The sequence below is a fragment of the Plecotus auritus genome (genome assembly GCF_963455305.1).
Source record: "Plecotus auritus genome assembly, chromosome: 6".
NCBI lineage: Eukaryota > Metazoa > Chordata > Mammalia > Chiroptera > Vespertilionidae > Plecotus > Plecotus auritus.
Genome location: NC_137773.1, coordinates 29288467 through 29314474, shown reverse-complemented (window position 1 = coordinate 29314474; position 26008 = coordinate 29288467). Strand labels below are relative to the sequence as shown.

The 26008-nt window shown below is 44.3% G+C and overlaps 2 protein-coding genes across 2 annotated transcripts in view; both read right to left on the bottom strand.

Annotated features, from left to right (window-relative positions):
• Positions 1-8582, bottom strand: part of DIAPH1 (diaphanous related formin 1) — a 94663-nt gene extending 86081 nt beyond the window's left edge. The window contains 1 exon segment of the mRNA XM_080672904.1: positions 8389-8582. Within this exon segment, the coding sequence (XP_080529030.1) occupies positions 8389-8505 (117 nt within the window). The 5' untranslated portion in view covers positions 8506-8582.
• A 1795-nt stretch (positions 8583-10377) lies between these two features.
• Positions 10378-25954, bottom strand: HDAC3 (histone deacetylase 3). Its single transcript, XM_080675229.1, has 15 exons — positions 25716-25954; positions 25543-25625; positions 24144-24286; positions 19228-19309; positions 19044-19100; positions 18867-18922; positions 18355-18488; positions 17777-17857; positions 17310-17383; positions 17098-17162; positions 15803-15892; positions 15618-15676; positions 15294-15373; positions 14836-14993; positions 10378-11032 (listed from the first exon to the last, which is right to left on the bottom strand). The coding sequence occupies exons 1-15, from the start codon at positions 25768-25770 to the stop codon at positions 10963-10965; spliced, it is 1287 nt and encodes a 428-aa protein (XP_080531355.1). The 5' UTR covers positions 25771-25954; the 3' UTR covers positions 10378-10962.
• Between the last annotated feature and the right edge of the window lie 54 nt (positions 25955-26008).

Here is a 26008-nt window from a genome sequence, read left to right as displayed (position 1 = left end):
ACAATTTCAAAACTACAACTAAAAGACAGAACGGACACCATCCAGAACCACAGGAAAGCAGGCTGAGTGAAAATTCTACAACTAGAAGGAAGGAGAAAAGCTCACAGAGAATTGGAGGTACGGCAAAGGGGCTTTGTGCGCGCAGAGAGGAAGGGCGGCTGAGAGCTTGGCTGACTTCCTCTGGCGGAAGGGGGAAGGAAGCCTCGGACCGCGAGCTGGGAAAGGCAGTAGTCTGAAGGCGCACACGGGCCAGTGCGCACAAAGGCTGCGGAGGTAGCCATAGGCTTTCCCTAGTGAAAGGGAGTCAGAGGATCCTGACTGAGCCCCAGTTCTGACTGCAGTGAACCCCGGTTCCAGGCGAGCCCCTGGGGACCCACGCTCTTGTAGGGGGAGTCTGGACTCTCGGGCGGAGACTCAGGAACCGGGGAAGGCGGAGGACTGAAAGTGCGCACACGCGCCGCACCGGTGCACACAAAGGCTGCGGGGGTTGCCACAGGCTTTCCCTAGTGGAGGGGAGTCAGAGGATTCTGACTGCACCGAGCCCCAGTTCTGACTGCAGTGAACCCCAGTTCCAGGCGAGCCCCTGGGGACCCACGCTCTTGTGGGGGGAGTCTGGACTCTCAGGCGGAGACTTGAGCTGGGGAAGGCGGAGGACTGAAAGCGCACATGCGCGCAGGGGCGGGGCTGACAGGAAGCCAAGACTGAGACTCCACCCCATCCAAGCTGAGCACAGAGGCTATTGCAATTTGGCAAGTCTAATCCTATAAGGCTGTCTCCAGCACCCAACTTCTCCCAGCATAGACACAGCTGATCCTTACAGCCAACTGGCCTGGAGGTCAATTCTTCCCAGTGATACCAACAACAATAAAGACTTAATTACAACAAGGCTGTACACACAGTCCACAAAGGGGTGCACCAAGAGTGTCCACCTCAGGTTAACTGGGGAAGCAGACCCACTGGGCCATGTTGGAAACCTAGCACAAATATCTACCTTACCAACTCAGGGATTCAGTGAAAATGCGGGGTCAAAGAATCAGATCACAAACGAAAGAAATGGAGGAAAACAAACGACTGGATATAGAATTCAAAACCACCGTTATAAGACTTTTTAAGAATATCCTAGAAAAGGCCGATAAATATAACGAGACCCTCGAAGATATGAAAAAGGACCAACTAGAAATTAAACATACACTGACTGAAATAAAAAATATTATACAGAGACCCAGAAACAGAATAGAGGAACACAAGAATCAAGTCAAAGAATTGAAATACAAAGAAGCAAAAAACACTCAACCGAAAAAGCAAAAAGCAAAAAAAAAAATCCAAAAAGTTGAAGATAATGTAAGAAGACTCTGGGACAACTTCAAGCGTACCAACATCAGAATTATGGGGGTGCCAGAAGAAGAGAGAGAGCAAGATACTGAAAACCTATTTGAAGAAATAATGACCGAAAACTTCCCCCACCTGGTGAAAGAAATAGACTTACAAGTCCAGGAAGCCCACAGAACCCCAAACAAAAGGAATCCAAAGAGGACCACACCAAGACACATCATAATTAAAATGCCAAGAGCAAAAGACAAAGAGAGAATATTAAAAGCAGCAAGAGAAAAACAGTTAGTTACCTACAAGGGAGCACCCATACGACTGTCAGCTGACTTCTCAACAGAAACTATGCAGGCCAGACGGGAGTGGCAAGAAATTTTCAATGTGATGAATAGCAAGAACCTACAACCAAGATTACTCTACCCAGCAAAGCTATCATTCAGAATTGAAGGGCAGATAAAGAGCTTCACAGATAAGAAAAAGCTGAAGGAGTTCATCACCACCAAACCAGTACTATATGAAATGCTGAAAGGTATTCTTAAAGAAGAGGAAGAAGAAAAAAGTAAAGAGAAAAAATTATGAACAACAAATACATATCTATCAACAAGCCAACCTAAAAATCAAGTGAATTAAAAACCTGAGGAGCAGAATAATCTGGTGAATATAATAGAATCAGGGGCATAGAAAGGGAGTGGGCTGATAATTCTCAGGGGGAAAGGGGTATGGGGGGGTTCATGAAGAGAATGGACAAAAATCATACACCTATGGATGAGGACAGTGGGGGGGAGGTAAGGGCAGAAGGTGGGGTGGGAAAGGGGTGGAGGGGAGCTATGGGGGGAAAAAGGAGAAATAATTGTAATAATCTGAATAAAGATTTATTTAAAAAAAAAATAAAAATAAAAAAATAAATAAATAAAATAAAAAAAAAAAAAAAAAAAAAAGAATGAGCTATTAATAAGTGTAACAATATATTATGCTAAAAGAAGTTAGAAGAAAAGGTTCATATTGTATGATTCTATTTATATAAACTTCTAAAAAATACAAACTAATCTATAGTTACAGAAAGCAAATCAGTGTAGGGAACGGGGCTGGGGGGAAGGAAAGATACAAAGGGGCAGGAGGAAGCTTTTGAGGGTACTGAATATATTCATTATCTTTACTGTGGTAATGGTTTCACAAATTGTGCACTAAATATATGCAGCTTATTGTATGTTAATTATACATCAATAAAGCTGTAAGAAAAGGGGGGGGGGGCTGGCAAAGGCTCTATGGCACACAAAAAGGTGAAGACCCCTGAATGAAGTGTGAGAGCCCTGGTCAGTGTGGCTCAGTTGGTTGGAGCATCATCCTGTATACCAAAAGGTGGTGAGTTCGGTTTCCATTCAGGGCATATACCCAGGTTATGGGTTCGATCCCTGGTCGGGACGTGTGTGGAAGGTAACCTATCAATGTTTCTCTCTCAAATCGATGTTTCTTTCTCTCTCTCCACCTCTCCCCCTTCCTCTCTCTAAAAATCAATAAAATTAAAAGAGAAAAAAAAGAAGTGAGGGTTACCTTTTTTACTTGATCCTAAAGTTCTAACAACAACAAAAGGCAGCTATATCTGAGATGTAGGCCCACTATCAAAGTATACTCCTTGGCTTTCTGTGACATTTAGGATAAAAGAAGGTTTATAAATCACCCTCTGTTGGATCCATAAAGTATGTTAACTCTTAAAAGAAACTACAAATCCTATGTCTAGAACAGGAAATAAGTCACATAATCAGAAATCCAGAAATATAATTCAGGACATCATGAACTCTACCTGTATCTGCTACCCTAACAAAATGCCAAAGTAGCTACTGCCTAAGGACCACTCATAACCACCACCAAGAATGGAATTTCCCATCTTCCATGTAAGAATGCTTCCACATAGAGAGCCAGTTTTTTCAATCTTTCCCGTTTCAGTTTCACAGCTTCTAGCATATCTGTTTCTCTATATTCCCTTTCTACTACTCTAGCTATTCCAAGATCCTGAAATTTACTAAAGGAAATGCAGAATCCAAAATTTCTGCTTCTCTTCCTCCATTCATTTATCTAATTTCCACCCCTTAGCCCCCTGATGTTTCCAACCTACAACTGTAAGGATTGCTGCTATGAATGGGTGTTTAGAGTCCCTTACGACTAAAATTTAAGACTGCCATTCACAGCAAGCTTTAAAAATGAATGGAAGAATCTCAGAGTTGGAAGAACAATGATTCACCCAGTTATCCTATAACTGGTGGTAAAAATTCGTTAAAATACTGGTCTCAATCTTTCTTTTTCCTTCAGTAATTCTTTTACTTCCTTAAAAAGAATCCCTTGGTTCTAAAAACTTTGTTTAAAAAAAAAAAGAGGTAGAAAAAACGGTAAAAGGTAAAATGTTTATAGTGATTAAAATACTCTACTTCTCAATTTTAGCTTTGACATTTTAAAAAATGTTAGTATCAACAGCTTTTGCTGTTCCTGATTCCTCAAAAGCCCAGTTGTTCATGAAACTCGAACCTGACCATACAGAAGCAGGGAGGGAATAAAAACAAAGAGGGAGGGAAGGGTGGGCAGCTGGGCAAGGGGAGAGCGCTGGCTTTGTCTCACCTAACCCTAACTAGGAGCAAACACCCATTTTGCTGGTTGGCAAGAGGTGAATTTTTTGCTAGTGCTTTCAAATAAAAGTGAGTGGGAATAGGAGGTTCAACATAATAAAAAACACGTAAGTATTACAAAGTTTGTTTCAAAATGGGGATAACTTTTGTAGCTTGAATGATTTCAGCTAACTGAAACAAAATGGGAGGAAACACACCTGCATATAGAAACGCCATATAATGCCTATTATTTCTTGTTAATAAACATGATTTTAACCTGTTCTTCTAAATCACATATGGCGTAACCTTACCTTTTAAGCCTCTATTACATTCCAATGAAAATATAACACTCTCCAAGAATAACTTGGCAATCCATTTATAAAATACACTGAGGGCCCCAGAGAATATCAAAAGGTTATTCTATCACACAGGAAATAAAATGAGTCTATTCTGACCCATGTGCCCATCAACAAAGTTAAATCACTTCTCTTATTACTATTCTCTCAGCTTTTATAATAAACATAATTTATAGGTAATAACATTTTCAGCTCTTTTTAGAAAAGTATCCCAACATTTACCAAGTCTCCCAAGGCAGAGATTTTAATTCTGAGGCATTCCCTGAGGGAGGATTTCCTTTGAGACAAGTACATGTGGATCCTTGGGCTGTCTTTAAAGACAAGGCAGAAAGAAGGGCAGACATATTTAAGGTATCATCCTGTCATCCCAAGCATCTCAATAACATTCCTGTTGGCTCCCCTCCCTTTTTCTAAACTAAGTAATCCCTGTGTTTATCATCTTTCAAAAAACACAAAAACCACATGACTTGTATAAAGCCTTCTGTACACTCCTTGGTATTCTGTGACCTTTTGTGTTAAAGTTAAGATCTCCTTGAAGAGAAGAAAAGCAGAAATCTGCATGAACAACTCCACTTCTTTTATATTCTCTACCTTTCCTAGTGTCTGCTTAAAAACCTGTCTGGCATCCTTCACCTTTGACTGCTCTCATTTTGGACAGGGGTCTACACCCAAACATTTATGCTTTCATTATTGTTTTACTTTTAGAAGGGCATGAAACTGCAACCTGGTAATAATCCAATACAGGAATCCAAAATTAAACAAGGTTTTAAAAATTATCTTCTATTTTCTCTAACCCCACACTGAAATTCATTTTTTACAAAGTTATGCTCCTAGCTAAATCAGGAAGCAATATTTTCGCTTAGAACGTATCAATTTCTTGATTATGTGAGAAGACATGGAGTCCATAAAATTCAGGAATACTCCGCAGCCCCCTAACATCCTGGTTATACTTACTCCCCTTTCTTATTTCAGAAACAGTCTATTTGGCACCCACATTAATCACTGCTGAAAAGTCAGAAAACACTGTTCATTTGAAATTTTCCCCTTCATCTTAAGGACTTCTGAAAGGAACTGGAACACTGCTAGAGAAGGGATATGTCATGGCCCAGGAGAGAGACTCATGAAGAACCCAGGGGGAACACCAGGCAGCCTGGCTTCAGCCACACGTCAGCATCTCCCACAACCACATTTTTAAAGATGCCCAACCACTTTTCAACTTACACTCCATCTCCTTTCCACACAAGATGCCTCAGAGGGTAAGAGCAGATCTTGGGCAACCTAGGAGCTCTGTGTTCTCAGCAGTTGATCTATACTTAGAACCTGCATAAGCCTGGAAAGAGATGTAGGAGCTAAAGGGATTAGGAACCCCTGGGATGCAAACAAATAGCCTTCGTGCACACTAACATCAAACCAGTGCAGTTTTATAAAGTACATTCTTTTTTTAAAAAAATATATTTTATTGATTTTTACAGAAAGGAAGGGAGAGGGGGATAGAGAGTTAGAAACATCAGTGAGAGAGAAACATCGATCAGCTGCCTCCTGCACACCCTCTACGGGGATGAGCCAGCAACCAAGGTACATGCCCTTGACCAGAATCGAACCTGGGACCCTTCAGTCCACAGGCCAACGCTCTATCCACTGAGCCAAACCGGTTAGGGCTATAAAGTACATTCTTAACGGAGTTCCAGAAGATACACACTCTAAAAAAAGTGGAGGAGGCAAAAGTTGTGAGTTTGCTTTCAGCCTGCAGTTCAAGAAAACTAAGCCATGGGTAACAAAAGCACACCAGCAATCTCGCCCACTCCACCCACCCACATACTAGTATATACATACACAGACACAAAGAGAAGTGAATGCCTCTGGTTTCTCACTTCCAGAGTTTTCATAAAATGATCAATGAGGAAGACAGAATAGCCCATGCCTTGAGGTATATTATAGTTGGCAATAAAGGGGTTAAGGAGCTCTACTTTCCTGGAAACTTTCCAATCCCTTGTAAATGCAATTCTCCTCCCTACCTGTGTGACATATTTTTTTAAACTTAGCAAGTTAAGGGTTAAGACCAACACCTCAGAAAGAAAAAGAGAACTTGGTTCAACTCCACCCTCTCTAAAGCAAATATCAACAACTTTGAGCCAAATCCACTTAGCATATACAAGACTTCATGGACATTCCAAAAACAGGTGAAAAGAAGTGTTTCCTCAGGCAGCTCACCTTTCAGCACCACTTACACTTAGCAGATTTCACACATTTGTGAAACACAGTGTTAGATAAAACAAAAGCACATATAAACTTCTATTAAGGGCTTGAAGAACATTTACAAGCCACAGAGGTCACTATAAATCAGCAGGAATAGCTGAAATTGGGTGAGGAAGGTCAAACAGTAGCCATGGAAACAAAATCAAAACAAAAAGACACTGAAACAGAAGGAATATGGGCTCAGAAAGAAAGCTCTTAGAGGGTCAATTCTTACCCTAAAGAAACAGAGAAATGCTGCTTTAGTTACCATAGGCCCTATGGCACAGGGGAAGGTCATCACTACCATTAACCCTACATTTCTGGGAGGGGGCGTGGAGGGGGGTACTGTTTCACCAGATAAAACCAGTTACCCACAGCCTGTAAGTCACTGGAAAGGGCAGTCCAGAAGTACCTGCCTTGCTAGAAATATGCAGGAAGAGATGAGTCACTATTTTAATTCTGTTTAGTACTCTCCACATCTCAACCCTCCGGGTCCCAAAGCAACATTCTCTTCCTGATTCTATCACTTTATCAACCCCACCCCCCCCAAAAAAAAGTGTGGAATTGGGTCAAAATGCTAAGGGATTGGGGTAAGAGAAACGAGAAAGAGGAAAGAGTTAGAACCCATTTGGTTAGTAGAAAGAGATACTGGGGTAGGGGTGTGATTACCTGGAAGAGAGGAATAAATAACCAGAATTACAACTAGCAAATAATTATTAAGATCCAAGCCCCTTTCCCTCTCTTGGACAGTCTCCCATAATTTTCAAAGCTTTTACAGTAAAAAGCAAACAAATAGCTCCCTGGAGATATTAATAAAAATGATTCAGTGTAAGCAAGGGTAATGAAATAGATAGGATTACATGAATATCAATATTCCTTCAGATTCCAGTTGGAAGTAATGGGCACCTGAGGAAAGCTATACTCTTCTACAGGTAGAAAAGGGGACGCCAGTGCCTTGGGGCACAGGAGGTGGCAGAGAGTTGAGGAGATGGTTATCATGGGCAATGTATGGAAAGCAACTCAATTACTCACAAACTTCTTGGACTTGCAGTCTAACTTCCTCCCTATGAGGGAAGTTTATCACCATCCTAGGTCAAGAAGGGCATAATCATAGGAAGTTCTACCTCCCTGAAAAGTGATAAGCAACAGGGTAAAGTGACAGGCTCTCTGGACAGAGAAATACCGGCAAAGAAAATTAACTTCATGCCCAGTGACCACAGGACCTGGGCAGGCACTCATTCCGGCACTCGCAAGGACAAACGTCCAAGGGAGGAAGGAAGGTAGGGCCCAAGTCAGGTAACATTCCTGAGAGGAAGGATTATTAGGTGACACCGGGCTGAGGGCCCAGAGAGAGGGCTGGGCTGGAGGAAAGTTAGCAGGTGAAAGCGATCAATCTTGGGGAAGGAAGTGACCTTTAGGAGAAGCAAATAAAACACCAAAAACACGGGGGAAGGGTAATAGGAGAAAATGGACTCAGAAAAGCACTGAGGACCAAGACAGAGAAGGTGTGTTCGGGTAATAGAGGAAGAGAAAGGAAGTGGGGTGAGAGGAAAGAGATGGGTGAGATATGCCTGGGCTACGGGGGCGCGGGGCAGAGCGTGGGGGCTGGGGGTGGAGGAAGGTCCGAGGTGGCTGGGCAAGAGGCGCGGGGGCCGGGGGAGGGGGAAGACTCTGGGCTCCCCGAGGTCCTGGAGGGGTAGGAGGTCGGGCTGTGGAGCCCAGGACCCAGTAAAACGAGAAAGGGAGGCGCGGGGGCGGCTCCCGAAAGACAGGCATGCATCCCTGGGGCCGACGGAGATCCCCGCGGGGATCTCCGGGGTCCAGAGGGCGGTTACCGGGCCGGGCTGAGGGAACGGGGTAGGAAGGACACTCACAAATTTCTTGGATTTGCCGCCGTCGCCGCCCGCCGCGGGCAGCTCGTCCGGGCTCCGGCCCTTCTTCTTGTCCCGGGTCCCACGGCCGGGTCCCAGGCCTCCGCCGGGCGGCTCCATGTCCAGGTTCGCGCTGGCTGGTGACCCCGCGCCCACACCGCTCCCACCCGGCTGCACCCAGCCCGCAGCCGCCGCCGCCGCCGCCCAGCAGCTCCTCAGCCTGCCGCCGCGCCCCGCCTCATTAGCATGCCGGCTGCGCGCGCCTCATGAATATACAACGGCGACGCCTCGCTCCCGCCCGCCTGCCCCACTTCCGCCCGGACCCGCAGCCCCTACCAATGAGTGAAGGGAGGGGGGTGGAGGGAAGCCGCGGAAGCTCGCTACCTGCCCCGCGGGCCTAACCATTCAGACCCACGTGGGGGGTGACGAGTGGACGGTGCAACCTCTCTGTGGCCGCAACCGCGAACATCGCCCTCTGCTGGTGGAAGCGGTGCAGGCCTTCCCACTCCCCCGCAGAGACCACGTGGCTGTAAAGCCTGGACCTTCTCATACCTCAGACCCCGGACATTATGTGAATCAGAAATCAAATGAGACTGTTATCTTGGCAAAAATGTAGTGCCAAGATAATAGTTTTCATGTGCACAATATCCATGGAGCACGGGGAGGGGGGGGAGTGGCAGTTATCCTTGATTAAAAGCTATGTACCAAGAACAGAGTGATAGATGGAACTTGACAAGCTCTGGAGTTAGACTACCTAGTTTTGAATCCCAAGTTTGCTACTTTCTAATTGTTTCTAATACAGATAAACTAGTTATAGCCAATGTGTGCCTGAACAGTAATGTCACCCTTTACCTGCACTTGCTCTATGCCAGGCACTATATAAAACACTCTACATATATCTTCTCACTGAATCCTCACAGTGCTATGTCATAGTTTCCTTTAGCCTCACCACTATACCGACAGGAAATGTGGACTTTAGAGCTAAAGTGACTTGCCCAAGGACACATAATTGATAAAATGTTAGTCTGACTGCCAAGCCCTATGTTTAACCAGGATTCCCTACTGACATAAACCAAACCTGAGTGAAAATCACAGGTGTTCTCCAGGAATATGTTATTTGCTCTACTAATTTGATTTCTCCCTCAGTAGTTTCATTCTCTCAGCTACAAGTGTTCCTTGAATTAAAAGTATGTGGCACTCAATGGGCCCTCAAAGTATGGACTGAATTATCTTGCCCACAGCCAGCAAAAGATTTCAAATGTATGTTCCTGGAGAGCAGACCCCAGTAGACCCCAGTGCTCAATCTAGGGACTAAGATTACAGGGTCTCTGCAAAGCTGGCTAGCTTACAAATCTCTTACATTCCACTCTCTAATTGCCTGATGAAAATTTGCATAGAGCTGTCCAGCCCACACTTCAAACTCAATTTGTCCATAACAGTTCAAAAGCTACTTTACTTTCTAAGCTAAAGAGTTGAGAAACAGACAATATTAAAGCATGGAAGAGCAACCCATATACTACTCTTCTTTCTTGTAACACTGTCTACATCTGCATTTATCTCACTCCTTACTGGATTGTAAACTTCTCCAGGGAAGGGTCCATGTTTGTGACTACTAGCATCATTCTTCACATACAGTTAAGATGATGAGAAACTATTTGTCAGGCACTGTGCTAAGTAAGCACTTTTCTCTCTGTGCATCTTCACCAACTAGCATCACCATTCCAAACACCCAGGTTCAAAAACCTGAAGTCCTCTTCTATCCCCTCTCTTTAGTAATCAGCCCATGTTTGTCTAACTCTTAACCAGAAAGCTCTAGCAACTCCCTATATATGAGCAAGATAATCCATGTAGATTACATATACAGGGCCTAACATAAGCTAAGTGCTGAGTGAATGTCAACTAAGATTTTTATTACATACTTCATAACCGCCCCCTTCCTCTCCCTTCACACATAGGTAGCTAGCAAGAAGTAAAACTAATCACAGAAAGACAAAAGGTACAAAAAAATACCAACTTGGTTTATTGGATAAAAACAGTGGTAAAATGGACATAAAGCCAAAAGTTAGAACAGGACATTTTCACATCCTCCCCCAACTCAAAAATGTACTTCCCATCATCTGGGTTAAGGGGTTAATCTCTGGCTCTCTAAAACCCCTCACTCTTCACCTGCACTGGAAGGAAGGCTTGCAGTAGAACCCATGAGAGGAGGAAGCCAGAGGCAACCTCAGTCCTGATTATTCCTTCATCCCTAGAAGTCTCTGAGCTAGAGGGAAGCAGGGAAGGGATAAGGAGGCCAGAAGGGTTAGGACTGGCATCTAGGGCCCACTGCCCAAGATGTTCTAGAGATAGCTATCCTTGTCCCACCCAATCCCAAATAGGTACCATTGTCAGGCCTTAGGAGGGAGAAGAAAGGAGATAGTTGTTTTGAGAACCAGATGTGGTCTCCAAACAGTCCCCCAGCATTGGTAAAACCACTGAAGGTGACGGTTCCAGAGCTGGGGGACCCACACCTCTTTCCTCCCACCCAATTAAGAGGTAAAAAGGAATTCCTTGGGGGCACTGCAAGCCCAGCTGCTCTTATATCTCCACATCGCTTTCCTTGTCGTTGTCATGGTCTCCATCATAGAACTCATTGGGTGCCTCTGGCCTGCAAAGCAAGGGGAGAGAGGTGAGGGCTCCACTCTTCAAGCTCCAATATTTTCCCACATAGGCACCCTCTCTGGAGCCACTTCTTAAACCCCTTTGTCGGGGAAGCACTCCTCCCCTTCTATTAGAAGAGACGGATCACTAGTCAATTCCTCCATTCATATAGTCAGTAAGCATTTATTGAGATTACTCTGTGCTAGTACTGTCATGAGCCTTAGTAATACATTAGTAGAGAATAAGCCAGACAAAATTTCTGACAATTCCTAAAAACTTACCTAATAAATGAGACTGACAATAACTAACAAAGTAAATAAGTAAATGTGATAATTTCAGATAATGGAGAGTACCATGAATAAAATGAAATAAAGGGAGATGTGACAGAGAGTGATGAAGGAAACGAATAAAATTTTCAGAAAGGATTATTATGGAAGGCTGTTCTAAGAAAGTAAGACCTGAAGTTTGAGAAGGAACTGATAAAGATCTCAGGAAGACCATTCTGAGTTGCAAAAAATACCCACCAAGTACCAAAGTTATAAAGGTGAAAGGAGACTGATGTATTCCAGTAAGAGCAAGGAAACCATGATGTCTGGGAACAGTGAGCATGAAGGAGAGCTATTAAAAGGTGAGACCAGGATGTAGGTAAGGTCCAGCATGCAGGGCCTTTTAAAGGCATGATCAGAAATTTGGATTTCCTTCTAAGTGCAATGGAAAGGAGAATTTTTGCCCAGCCGGCATGGCTCAGTGGTTGAGCATTGACCTGTGAACCAGGAAGTCACGGTTCAATTCCCAGTCAGGGCAAATGCCCGGGTTGTGGGCCAATCCCCAGTGTGGGTGTGCAGGAGGCAGCCAATGAATGATTCTCTCTCTCATCATTGATGTTTCTATTTCTCTCTCCCTTCCTCTCTGAAACTACTAAAAATATTAAAAAAAAAAAAAAATAAGAAAGGAGAGTTTTAAGCAGAGGACTTACCTGATATTATAAACCTGTAGTGAGGGAAGGGATGTGAAAGCGACATAGGGCCCAAAAAGTATTCAATACTAGCTTATTTCTTTTTGATAATTATTCTCTAGGGCAGTGGTCAACAAACTCATTAGTCAACAGCCAAATATCAACAGTACAACAATTGAAATTTCTTTTGAAAGCCCAATTTTTTAAACTTAAACTTCTTCTAATGCCACTTCTTCAAAATAGACTTGCCCAGGTTGTGGTATTTTGTGGAAGAGCCACACTTAAGGGGCCAAAGAGCCATATGTGGCTCGCGAGCCACAATTTGCCGACCATGGCCCTAGGGGAATATGAATAACTGATAGCTGAATTATCTTGCTCATAGCTGACAATTAAGAAGGGAGAGCCCTAACCAGTTTGGCTCAAGTGGACTGAGCGTCAGCCTGCGGACTGAAGGGTCTAGGGTTTGATTCTGGTCAAGGGCACATGCTGGGGTTGTGGGCTCAATCCCCAGTAGGGAGTGTGCAGAAGGCAGCCAATCAATGATTCTCTCTCATCATTGATGTTTCTATCTCTCTCTCCCTTTCCCTTCCTCTCTGAAATCAATAAAAATATATATTTTTTTTTAAAAAGGAAAAAGGGAGAAAGTCATCAAAGAGAAGCTGGGGAACTAAGTCAGGAAAAGCCCTATCTGCCTAGTAAGTAATGTCTCAGTTACTTTTAAGCACACAAGGGTTCAACGTGTGGAGTCAGACACTCTGGTTTGAATGTCAGCCCTGATATTAAACTAGCTGTGGAATCTTCAGAAAGTTATTTAACCTTTCTGAGCCTTAGAATCTTCCTCTGGATTGTCTGATGGCAACGGAATGATGATATGTACGTATTGCTATAAAGCACTTAGTATTGAGTCTGATGCTTAGCAAACCCACAAAAAGTGGTAACTCTTATTACCACTATTCTGCAAATAATACACAAACTGGAGACATCAAAGAACAGGAACTCAGTGGGCAGTCTGACAGTGAGGTAGGACTTAGGACAGGAAGAAACCTGAGGCTTCTGCTGGCTGTTGAGAGGGAAGGATACAATGCAGAGACTAGGCTCAGATATCAGACTAGAATTATAGATGAAAAGGTCACACTTTGCCAAAAGGAAGAACATAAACAAAGGTTTTTACCATTTGTTAAGAAAATGAAAGTCGATTTCCAGAATTTAAGCCTCAATGCCTGGAGAAGTTGAGAAGGAGATGATGGGTCAAAAAGGAATTCCTGAGGCCAGAGATTCAGATACTTCCTCAACCAGGAGTGGGAATAAGGGAGTATTCATGGAGGAAGAAGGTTGTAGTAGTCCCAAGGGTCCGAGCAGTAAAGCCCAGCTCCAGAGGATGCATCTGGAAGCGTGAACTCTAAGAGAAGCAGATTCTGGAAGGGACTGAGCAGCCCATCAGACTCTGCAGCAGAGCCAGTTCGAACCTCTAACACTGCATGGAGCAGGACCAGATGTCCTGCAAGTGTCCAGCTGTGGTTATCTTTCAGTCACGTAAGGAAATCTGTTCTCCATTAAGTCCATCTGTTTCTGCACTTCTGGTTTCTATTGTCTTTCCCCTTCATTTTTCAGAAAAGCCTACTTTGAGATTAAAAATAAATTCTATGCTAGTCTTTTTTTTCCCCTAATTCATTGCATCTGTAAATATTTTAGTATCTATCTCAGAAAGATAACAGCTTTTTTAAAAAACCACAATACAATTATCATACCTAAAAGAATTAACAGTGGAAAGAAATCAAAGGGTCTTAGAGAGCAGTATACGGGCAAAGTCCAGCTCAAAACCTGGAAGTAAGATGCTGGCAAGAATATAAACTGTTACAGACTTTTTGGAAGGCAATTTGGCAGCAAATATTTAAAAAATTAGCACACATAGCCTTTGACCTAGCAGCAACAATTCTAGGAACCTAATCTACTCAAATAAGCAAGCAAAGATGTACATGAAAGGGGCGGGGGTCCATTGCCACATTCTTTGTAATAATGAAAAAAATGGGAAATATGTAAATGTCCATCAATGGTACTTGGTTAAATGAGGCTACATCCACACAATGGAATATTATAGAGCTGATAAAAATAATGAAGCAGCCAAAACCGGTTTGGCTCAGTGGATAGAGCGTCAGCCTGCGGACTGAAAGGTCCCAGGTTCGATTCCGGTCAAGGGCATGTAACTTGGTTGCGGGCACATCCCCAGTAGGAGGTGTGCAAGAGGCAGCTGATCGATGTTTCTCTCTCATCGATGTTTCTGACTATCTATCCCTCTTCCTTCCTCTCTGTAAAAAATCAATAAAATATATTTAAAAAAAAAAAATAATGAAGCAGACCTATATATACTGATATGGGAAGACACACGTTGCTTCGTAAAAAAAACAGAAAGAACCAGTTGTAAGTTGTAGAGCAACAAATAAAGAATGACCCAACTTGTATTAAAAAAAAAACCTGCAAAACTTTGAGAATGAGTGTATATGTGCATTTTTGTTTATCTGTACATGTTGAACAGTATACTTAATCTATAGAGAAAAATCTACCTGAAAAGATACAAATCAAACGAAAAGTGGTTACTTTGAATTGGGGTTTGGATTGTGTAAATGCAAACTTAACATATTTTGGTGCTGTTTAAAACTTTTACAATAAATATATGTTGCTTATGTCATTAAAAACAGAGCAAAAAAAAAGAGTGTGAAATAGCAGCAGACTGAAAAGTAGGCATACTACAGGAAGTAAGCCAGGGAAAATTAAGCTAAGGTCTCAGTTTACTTTTCCCCTGTTCACCTCCCTGACAATCCTGCTAGAATCCCCCCTCTCTCATCCCTGACCCAGACCTGCTGTAGTTCTCCTCAGGACCCCTCTCCTCTGCATCAGCCTCATCAGTCCTGTCATAGGTCAGGAGGTCTGCGGGCACATCGTGAATCTGGACACTAGGTGCATGGTTCAGCATCTTCAGGTTTTCAAAGATTGTCTGGCGGATCTGGTCCAGATACTAGTTGGAGTCCAGGAATAGAGAATGAGCAGCTCACAGTGATTCAAGGCATCCACCCTTCCAGCTGCCTTTCACCCCAACATCCTAGTTTTAATCCCATTTTTAATCCTAGTTTGAGTACCCTAACTGAAAAGTGTCCCTACTTCCACCCCCAATTGCCTCTACTTTAACCTGTTTAGAATCGTCCTCTAGCTGATATCAGTGAGAGTGATGGCTGATAACTTTCTTCTCTGGTTTCTCTAATTTCCCACATCCTGGACCACTCCCCACCCTTGTGCTCAGATTCTCCAAACTACTGACCTGGCGCGAGTTCTGATTCTCGATGCGGGTGCTGACATCTGGATGGAGCGTGAAGTCTGGGGCAAAGTACTCAAAGTATTCTTAGGAGGGAAAAGATTAGACGGAGAGAGTATGGCTCAGACAGACAATCAGGTCCCAAGACTTCCCAATCTCTTTCCTTCCCATCCAAAATCCCTACATTATAGTTGTCTAATCTTTTCACTGTTCTGAACTCAGGGGTTTAGTCTGTAGAGCTCTGAGAATGTCAGTTTCCTCTCTGCCTTCAAGCCAGGCCATTGTGAGAACAGCCTTTCTGGTGTCAGGGTAACATGGGGTGGTCCTTACCACTATAGGGAAGCTCCTCACTAATGGCCTCTTCTACCAGCAGCGATGTCTCATACGTCCTGAAACCAACCAGCAGAAGGGGGCAGGCTGAGCAAGTGGCCTGAAGGGCCCACCTTGCCATCCCTCAGGGAGCCCCTAGCTCACACTGGACAAAGGGGAAAAGGAAAATCAGGGAGTGTGCTTACCAGCACCGGGCAACATTTCGGACAGTATAACCACCACCACCTAGCACCAGGAGAGGAATATTGAAGCTCTTGACATATTCGACGCATTCCCTATGAAAAGAAACCGAAGGAATTAAGTAAAGGTAGTTACGAAAAGCCAAAGAACACACCCCTTGGTATTGTCTGGAAAGGGGCACAAGGAAACCAGATAGGTTCTATATCTTGATCCAGGCAGTGAAATTCATTGAGCTATATCCTTGAGATATGTGTACTTCATTATATTTGTTGTGTCTCAATAAAAATTTTAAATAAAGTGCACTCCTGTTCTACACACCCAGTCTGGCACCCTATCTGTTAATCATCTATTCTCATCCATGCCCCAGCAAGGGCTATCACTCCTAAGGCCAAAATATAACTCAAATCATCCACTTCTCTCCATCGCTACCTCCTCTACCTCAGCCCGGCACCACATTTCCAGCCTAGACAACATCAATAGCTCCCTAACTGATCTCCCCACTTTCACTCCTGTCTCCCCAACCCAAACCTTTCTCCAAGCAGCAGTCACAGCAGTCACTTTAAAACATGAATTGGATCATGGCACTTCCCTGCTTCATATCTTTCAATGATTTCCCATTATATTTGAAATATAATCTAGACTCCTTACCAGGTCCAAAGGCTCTATTCAGCCTCGCCACTGCTGACCTCTCAGACCTCACCTCACACCACCGCCAGCTTACTCCCTGTGTTCTTGCCTCACTAGTTTTACTTCACATCCTCTCCACACCAGCTGTTCCCTGCCTCAGAGCCTCTGAGTGGGCCCTGCCCACCGCTTGGGACAGCCTTCTCTCTGCTCTTCCTAGGGCTCGCTCCTTTTAGCCTTCAGGTTCTCAATCCAAATTTCAACTCCTCAGAAAATCCTTTCCAAATTGTACTATCTAAAAGTAGGTTCCCCGCTGCTATCCTGTAGTTCAGCTTCCTATCTTTTCCTTTCATAGGATTTATAACAATCTACTTGGTTTGCTTCTCATGTTTTGTCTGTTTCCTACACTAAACTGTAAAGTTCATGGGAGTTTCCCCATTGCATCCCCATCTCCTGTACGATGCCTGGAACATAACCGGAGCTTAATAAAAACCTAGTGTGAATAAATGACCAGCTGGGGAACACTGTTTAAGGTGAACTTTCTGGTTCAAGTACAATTTGGCACTATTTTTGATTCTCAAGAAGAGGTAAGACCCATTTTTCCATGACCCCCTCTCTTGTATTGAGGTCCAAGGCCACTTGAAAACCTGTGGAGTCACAGGAGGGTAAGTCTCACCCATGTCCTCGAATGCTGAGGTTGAAGCAGCCCAATCGATCACAGCCCAGGGAGTCAGCTCCACACTGCATAAAGCAAAAGCCCAGGCAGCTGCGGTGAGATAACTGATCAGAATATCCCAGGTGTGCTTCCCTTCTTCCCCACCGACTCTTTCCTGCTCTCTTCTCCCAAACATAGGAAGAGCCCTTCTAATCAGGCACGGGCAGTATTACCTGAAGAACAATGCATGTGGGTTGGTAGAAGTCCACCACCTGGTTGATAACCGGCTGGAAAAGGTGCTTGTAACCTGGGAGAGGGCCAAAGATGGGTACCTGGCACCCCAAGGGGATGGGGAGACAGGGAACAAAAGGAAAAAGGGGATTGAGAGAGCATATAGCCCAGGAAAGAGGCAACCCAAAGGAAACAAACCATTGGTTCTGAACTTCTGGAGGGCTCCCAGACCCCTTGGAGTGATGGATGAAAGCTAATGACCCTTTTCCCAGAAAAATGCACATACATATAATGTGTTGCATACAGTTTCCGGGAGGAGGGGGGAGGGGGGTGGCGGTGGCTCATGGTCCTTCTGAAGGCAATTCATCCTGAAGGACACCTGGCCCAACGGTAGGCAATACCAGGCAGAAGAGGTTAATTCAAGGAGAGGAAGAAGGGCCCTGAGCAGGAAGAAGACTTCAGTACTTACTCTGGTCATCAATGCCATCCCGCAGGGGCACATTGAGACAGTAGTAGCGGCCACTCTCTGCTCCAACTTCATACATGTCACCTACAGGGAAGTGGGAGGTGGGGGCTAGCAGCCACACATGGGATGCATCCACAACACAACTGCTTCAACCCAACCAACACTGAGGGCCTCTCATTCCATTTACATAACTGCACCACACACTCCCTATAGCTACTAAGTCTCCTGCAACTTGCATTCACTCAACAAATACTTTTTGAGGGCCTACTAGGGGTCAAGCTATGTACTAGGCACGGGGGATACAGCAATAAAGTGAACTAATGAAATGAAGGAAATACCACTACGCTTATATTTTTGTGAGTAAACATAATGAGGGAGACAGTAAACAAAACAAAACACCACAATAAATACAAACAGCAGTGAGTGCTCTGTGAGAAACAAGCAGAGTGATGTGAGAGTAGTGGGCAAGGAGAGGCTTCTCTGAGGAGGGGCAGCTGAGCTGAGACCTGAAGGCTGAGAAGGAGGCAGTCACGGTAAAGAGCTGAGGGGTGCGAAAGGGATGGACATTTCTATTCCCGTACCTGTGCCGGGGAAGAAGTAGTTTCCATATTTGTGGAAGGACACTGTCATGACCCGGTCAGTGAGGTAGAAGGCTTCCTGGACCCCGTCACCATGGTGGATGTCAATATCAATGTAGAGCACCCGAGGGTGGTACCTGGGGTGAAGGCAAAGCCAGAGTCTGAGGCAAAGGTGGACCCCAGGAAGAAAACCCCCCAGCCACTCCTCCCAAACACAAAGTCTGGGATTATCAAGAGTCTGCTTCTGCCCAATTTCACCAAAGTCACCTGAAACCTAACACCACCAGTTCCCTAAGGGCAACCCTGGGGCTCCAGCCCAGATGCAGGGACAGGAGAGGGATGTGCAGAGAAGGATGAAATATAAGCAGGCAACAGGAAGAGGCAGCCTGAGCAAAGCATGAAGAATTGGGAGAAGCGAGTATGGGGTTGGAGATCTGGGTCAGGGCCAGGGCAGTCTGAGATCTCGTCAGCTAAGAGTCTCATTAAGTCCCTCCATCGCCTCCCAGGTTACTCACTTGAGCAGCTCCAGGATGCCAATCACAATGTCATTGACATAGCAGAAGCCAGAAGCCTATGGCAAGACAGTGTTCTCGTAAAGGAAGGAACAATTCCTCCACCCAGCTGCCCCCTTCTGTCATCCTGAACACCAACCCTAGGATAGCTGTAGTCTCCCCCATTACCTCCTCACTCACCTCAAACTTCTTGGCATGGTGCAGACCTCCAGCCCAGTTAATGGCAATATCACAGATCTAAAAAACAAACACCCAACTCACAGTCCTCCTGCCCACCCCCAAAGATGGGAGCTCATGGTCAGGGTCAAGCCCTTGAGTCCAGTCAGCCACAGAAAGGGAGAATGGGACTCAGGGCTGTGGTCACCTTGTTGTTCAGCTGGGTTGCTCCTTGCAGAGATGCGCCTGTGTAACGGGAACAGAACTCAAAGAGCCCGGGAAACACTGGGCTGCAGGGAAGAGGAGCAAGTTGAAGCCATTTTACCTCTCTCCGGCCCTCCCTACACCTCTCCCCCAACCCAAACCCCTCCAACCTCCATTCTTTAATAAGCTGCTCTCCCACTCCTACAAGCTCAAGTTACCTGCAAATGTATTCAACAAATATTTTGGACCAAATCATGTACCAAGCCCTGATGGGAGGTAAAGAAGGATTTAACTCTGTCAGGAAGTTTGTACCCTCGCTGGAGAGAAAAGCAGGCAGCTTCTAGGTACTTGAGCATACACACAAAGAGGAAACAAGTTGTAAGAGAACAATGAGCTCTATTTTTCTTAAAAGAATTTTCTGTATCACATTTTAACATAATCCTCAATAATGTTCTTTATAGCTACACATTTTAAAGAAAGTTATCTTCCTATAGTATACACAAAATAGAATTAATGATGAAATAACACACAGAAAGCCTTTAACACAGTGTGTGGAACCCAGCAAGCCTTTAATAAATGTCAGCTATCATTATTAGCATCTTCATTTTTTATAAAAAAGAGAGGCTTGAAGCCAGACACAAATGGCTACATACTATGTAGCTCCATTTAAATGACACTCTGAAAAAGGCAAAATATAGGGACAGACCTCAGATCAATAGTTGCCTAGAGTTAATGTGGAGAGAAGGGATTAACTTCAAAAGGGCCGAGGAAGCTTTGAGGGATAAATGACCTTGTTGTCAAAACTTTCAGAACTGTATACCTAAAAGGGGTGAATTCTACTGTATGCAAATTATACCTTCATAAACTTGACCTTCAGCAAAAGAAATGCTATAAAAAAATCCCCCGCTTTAGGTCTCCAAGGAAATAGTGGAGCTGACACATTGGACTATATGAGAAAGAAAATTGTAGGGAGTGTTTTGTTTTTTTAATTTCTTTATTGATTAAGGTGTTACATATGTGTCCTTATTCCCCCATTACCCCCCCCCACACACACACTCATGCCCTCACCCCCCTGTTGTCTGTATCCATTGGTTAGGCTTATATGCATGCATACAAGTCTTTTGGTTGATCTCTCCCCCTTACCCCCACCTTCCCCTAGAGTGTTTTTTTAAAATATATTTTTATTGATTTCAGAGAGGAAGAGGGAGAGAGAGATAGAAACATTAATAATGAGAGAGAATCATTAATCGGCTGCCTTCTGTACACCCACTACTGGGGATTGAGCCTGCAATCCGACAATGTACCCTTGACTAGAATTAACCCTTGTCCGCAGGCCAACACTCTCCATTGAGCCAAACTGGCTAGGGCGGGAGTGTTTTTTTAAAATATATTTTTATTGATTTCAGAGAGGATTGGAGAAAGAAACATCAATGATGAGAGAGCCTCCTGCACGCTCCCTATTGGGGATCGAGCCTGCAATCCGGGCATGTGCCCTGACCAGGAATCAAACCATAACCTCCTGGCTCATAGACTGACACTCAACCACTGAACTACACCGGCTGAGGTATAGGGAGTTTTATAGATTCTCAAAGAGTTTGAGAAGAATTTGTGATTGACACCTAGACAAGTAAGCAAATGAATAAACAATGAAATTATCAGCTCCAGGAAAAACAAAAACTTGTGCAAGAAAATTATTAAATCATAGTATACTATATGTCTCAAAGGTAAATGAATTTTTCAAAATTAAAAAAATATAAACATAGAATACTTATTTAATAAAAAATTGTTATATAACTATATTCTGAAGCTGGGACGGAAGGGGAAGCCAGGTGATGTATAAGGAGACTAAATGCTCATCTTCAATTATAAGAGTTTAATAGACCATTGCTAAATGAAGAAATAGCAATATGAGCATCTTATAAGAAACAGTATAGAATAGCAGCATGGTTAACAGCCTAGCTTCTGAGGCAACTACTTAGGTTCAAACCTTGACTCTTTAATACCTAATGATTGTGAGTCTGGGCAAGATAAAGCTTTCTGTGCCTAAGTGTTCTCATCTGTAAAAAGGAGATAGTCATAGATCCTGCCTGCTTCGTAGGGGTAGTTGAGACTATGACTGCAAAGCATTTAGAATAGTACCTGGCAAACAGTAGGCATTACCTAAGTGTATTACAGATTATTAGTGACAGTAGTAAATTAGTATTATTATTTTGAAGTGCAAAGATAAGTGGCAGAAGAAATAGCTAAAGAAGCTAAAAGTGGCTGCCACTGGAGAGAGGGATCTATAGGTGGAAGGGACAGTTCTGGAACTGTTTTTTTGTTTGTTTTTTCCCCCATTAAAAGCCTTGTAGTATAATTTAGCTTTTATATTAGATTACTTTGAAAACAGTCAGAAGTTAATTGAAAGGAAAATCCCCAATTCTCATCTGAAATACAGATAAGCACAAGTTTGATATTATGATGCTACACAAAGGGCCCAGAAGTAGCATTCCCTAAGTGCACAAAGGGCTTTCACGGGGCCCCAGCTGTGGCCTGAGGGCTGACTCTGCATTCGCAGACCTATAAAGTGAACTCAGAAATAGCAGCAGCAGCAATAACAAAAAACCAAGAAACCACACAAGGCAACATGTGACTGAACACCAAATGACAGTGCAGTGTGTGAAGGACAGACCTCTGCGGCTGGAGTGGTCAAGACAGGCTTTGTGGTGTGAAACTTCCTGGTAGTGTGAAGGCTGGTAAGGCCTTGGAGAGGCTGAAGGGGGAACATAAGGCGTTCCAGGAGGTGCTCAATGCCAGCCTGAGGCGTTGGTGTCTGTTTCTCCAGCCCAGGCTACTTCTATTGATAGGATATTTTAGGGAAACAGATTAGTGTAGTATTTTAAAACCTGGGCTCTGAATCTGAATTCTGCCACCTCCACTGACCAGTTATGTGACTCAGGCAAGTTACCTAAATCTCCTCAAACTTCAGTACACCCAACACCAGGAAAAGGACTATTACATCTCAGGGTTAGTGTGAGAAGTGGATGTAGCAGCAATCCTCAGCACAGCAGAGTAAGCACTCAAAAAATGGTAGCTATTGTAGGAAACTCTACAGGATCAACAGCCTGGTCTCTTCAAGAATTAAATTCAAGGGAAAGAAATGTTATAGATTAAGAATTTTAAGAGACATTATCAACCAAATGTAATGTGTGAACCTTGTTTATATCCTAATATAAATAAATCAATTGCGATAAAGAAAAATTATAAGACAATTGGAAAAAATTTGAATACTGATTGCATCTCTGATGATATTAAGGAATTACTGCTAATTTTTTAGGTGTGGTAGTAACATTGTGCATTTTTAAAGAGGATCATTTGGAGATACGTAAAGTATTCACAGATAAAAGAATATGATATCTGAGAATTATTTTTTTAATTTTTTAATTGATTCTTAGAAAGGAAGGGTGAGGGAGAGAGAGAGAGAAAAAAAAATATCCAATAGCTGCCTCGAATGGAACCAGTAACCTTTGGGTGCACAGGATGACACCCAACTGAGCCACACCAGCCAGGGCTGGGAATTGTTTTAAAATAATCTAACGGGATCCCTGGCAGGGTGGCTCAGTTGGTTGGAGTGTCATCCCATGTTCGATCCCCAGTCAGGGCATGTGAGGGAGGCAACCGTTGCCTCCTGATAGATGTTTCTCTATCATATCGATGTCCTTCTCTTTCTCTCTCTCTCTCTCTCTCTCCCTTACTCTCTGAAATCAGTAAAAAATAACATCCTCAGGTGACAATTAAAAATAAGTTTTTTTAAAAATGATAACCTAAGGTGAGGGGATACAGATGAAAATTTGCTTACAAGTGTTACAGCTGCATCATGGATATATGGAGTTTACTGTACTATTCTTTCAGAAATGTTTGAAATTTTCCCTAATAAAAAGTTTAAAAGTAAACTGAGTAAATGGTAGCTTTTATGGTCACTCTTTTTCATGGGTATACACTAGAATACAGGGGTGGGCAAACTTTTTGACTCGAGGGTCACAATGGGTTCTTAAACTGGACTGGAGGGCCGGAACAAAAGCATGGATGGAGTGTTTGTGTGAACTAATATAAATTCAAAGTAAAGGAGCGGAGGGGAGAGCAAGAGAACCGGATAGAACAGCCGGATCCGGCCCGCGGGCCGTAGTTTGCCCACGGTTGCACTAGAATGTAAGCAAGGATCAGGGCTTATCTTTCTTATCCATTCCCTTTCCCAAGGGTCTAAGTTTTCTTGGTATGGTACAAGCCCAATCATGTAAACCTGATCACATCTACTCACTCTCTTGCTTTTTCAAACACTTTGAAGGCCTGCCTCTCCTCTAGGGGTAAAAACTCCATCATAGGGCTGTCTACTTTTTAAAGGCCCTGCCTATCACTTCAGCCTCAATTCAGATCACTCTTCTCTTCATATTCTGCGGTCGGCCATTTTTGTTCCTCAAATGAGTCATATTCTATCCTACCACAGACCCTAGCACATGTCATCCCTACTGCCCATGACATTCCTCCCCTCACTCTCTCTCCTCCCAACCATTGTTACCTAATTACCTCTTACTCTTTCTTCAGATCTCAGCTCAATCTTTATTGCTTCCTCTAGGAAGCCTTCACTGACCAGACTCCCAAAGCTGGGTAATTCCTCCTCATATATACCCTCATATGCTGTCATGTACCTCTCCTTTATAGGACTCACCACAACTATAATATTAAAATTTTGCTATTGTTGATCATTGCATCCCCAGCATTTGGCACAGGGCCTGGCCTAGAGCAAATGACCAATAAATATTTGTTGAATAAACCAATGAGTAAATGATGACTCACTGACTCAGCATCCCATTAACTACCTCCAAGACCTCACTCAAGTGTTCTCCTTGAAATGCCTGGCATCAAAAGTCCTAATCTTCTCACCAGTCATCGCCCACGTTGAAGGCATTAAGGCTCTTGGTGAAGCCTTGCATATTGGTGGGGCTCACTCTCTGCAGGAAGTCAATGTAGTCCTCAGAGTGGAAGCGGCACATGTCATGCTGGGAGGCCTGGTATGGCTTGAAGACCTCAGGACAGAAACACAAGGTGAATTCAGGCAGGGTGAGTCTCAAATCATGGAGCTGAGACCACCCACACTGAACCAGTCCTGGGGATCACCCAAAACCACACCTGCAGTACCCTTACCCCTAGTTCTTGTTATGCTGAGGCAGAAGAGAGGCTCTGATAAGCTGGGTGGTTTATTATGATCAAGCCCCCTAAAGACCACTGGACTTGCCTTTTTCCTTCCCACCTCCAGCCTAGCCTTTCCTACTTGTCAACTATGAGCCCCAATCCACTGCCCTCTTCCCTGGATCTCCTACTCCTGATTCTCTCCATACCCATCTCCTCCCCTGGGCTCTGGTTCTGCTCTTTCTGTCTCTGAGTTCTTTTGAAATAAAAAATATGGGATGTATGAACATCTAATTAAAGCTCAAAGTACCTGGGGAGTAGGGGTGGGGCGGGTCACATACTTCTTTAGAAACTGGGCAAAACCAAAAAGACTTTCTCTCCCCAGAAAATGTACATAGGTATATACCAACAAAAGATTTCAGGAATTCATAGATTCATGCACCAACATCACCTCAATCTCTTCTATGACCAATTCACTTGTCTGTGCCTCAGCACAAGCAGTGGACACTCATTCATACTTTGACTAATTCCCCTTGCAACGCATGAGGGCTGAGCTTAACTGTTATAACCGCATATCACAACTACAAATTCCAAGCTAGGGACCGACAGCATGTTTCCCTGGGAGATGAAGGGTTGGGTAGTGATTACCTGTGTGGGGGTATTCTAGGTTAAAAAGGTAATACCCAGGACATCTGCTATCCTCCATATACACGTTTACACATAGGGCTATGATCCTCCCTGGAGCTTCAGCTCCTTGTTGGTGGAGACGGGTTGCAGAGGAGAAGGGATAGAAACTGAGGGTAAACCTCACATCCCCTTTCCCTTCTCTGAGGCTAAAGCACTGCCCACACCCTAAAATGCTAGGAAGAAAAACACCTTCAGTCTTCAAACCAGCCCCACTCCACCCTAACCGGCCAAGTGTTAGTCCACCTGAGGTCAAAGGGTGGCTGACCTAAGGTAAAAGAGTAAATCGGTGGGTGCACTCATCAGCACTCTGCATATGGGGGTGGGGTGCTCCTGGTTCCTTCTATCCAGCCTGCCCCCACCCCCACTCTTGGGTGGGTCTCACTTGGTGCATTCAGTGCGGCCTACCTAGCTTTAGGGCCGCAGCTCGCCCCCACCCTCAAACCCCAGTAGAGGCGGCGAAACTCACGATCATCTTCTTATAGAGACCGTAGTGCAGGACAAGACTATGGGTCAGTGCCAAGCGGTGAGGCTTCATAGGGTGCCCAGCCCCTGGGAGTAGAGAAGGGAGTTCGTCAGTTGTAGCCCCAGCCTCGAAACCTCCGCGTCCCGAACCCCTCGGGTACCACCTTGTTCCCTCACCGTAGTGGAAGTTGCCCACGTCCGGGTCGTAGAAATAGGCCACGGTTTTGGCCATGGTGCCCGCGGGACCAGGCCCCGCGCCTCAGCCGCCCGCCCGGCTGCCGGCCCCACCTCCCGTCGTACGTGCTGCGTAAGCACGTCGCCTGCCTCTGCGGAACCGGGAATCCAGGCCCCGCCTCCTCTAGACCACGCCCGGGTCACGCCCCCTGCGGCTGGTTCTGTGCGTGAGCATCTGGGCTTGGGCAGAAAACAGGTAGCATCGGTCCTGGGATGCGAGGGCCATTTCCTCCCAG

Excerpts from the sequence above, each read along its gene's own strand:
- HDAC3 (XM_080675229.1), bottom strand. The coding sequence starts at position 25,770 with ATGGCCAAAACCGTGGCCTATTTCTACGACCCGGACGTGGGCAACTTC. Across the intron at positions 19,310-24,143 it reads TTCAACGTGGGCGATGACTG|CCCAGTGTTTCCCGGGCTCT; the intron begins GTGAGAAGATTA and ends TCTTCCCTGCAG. Across the intron at positions 17,384-17,776 it reads GGATGGCATTGATGACCAGA|GTTACAAGCACCTTTTCCAG; the intron begins GTAAGTACTGAA and ends GCCCTCTCCCAG.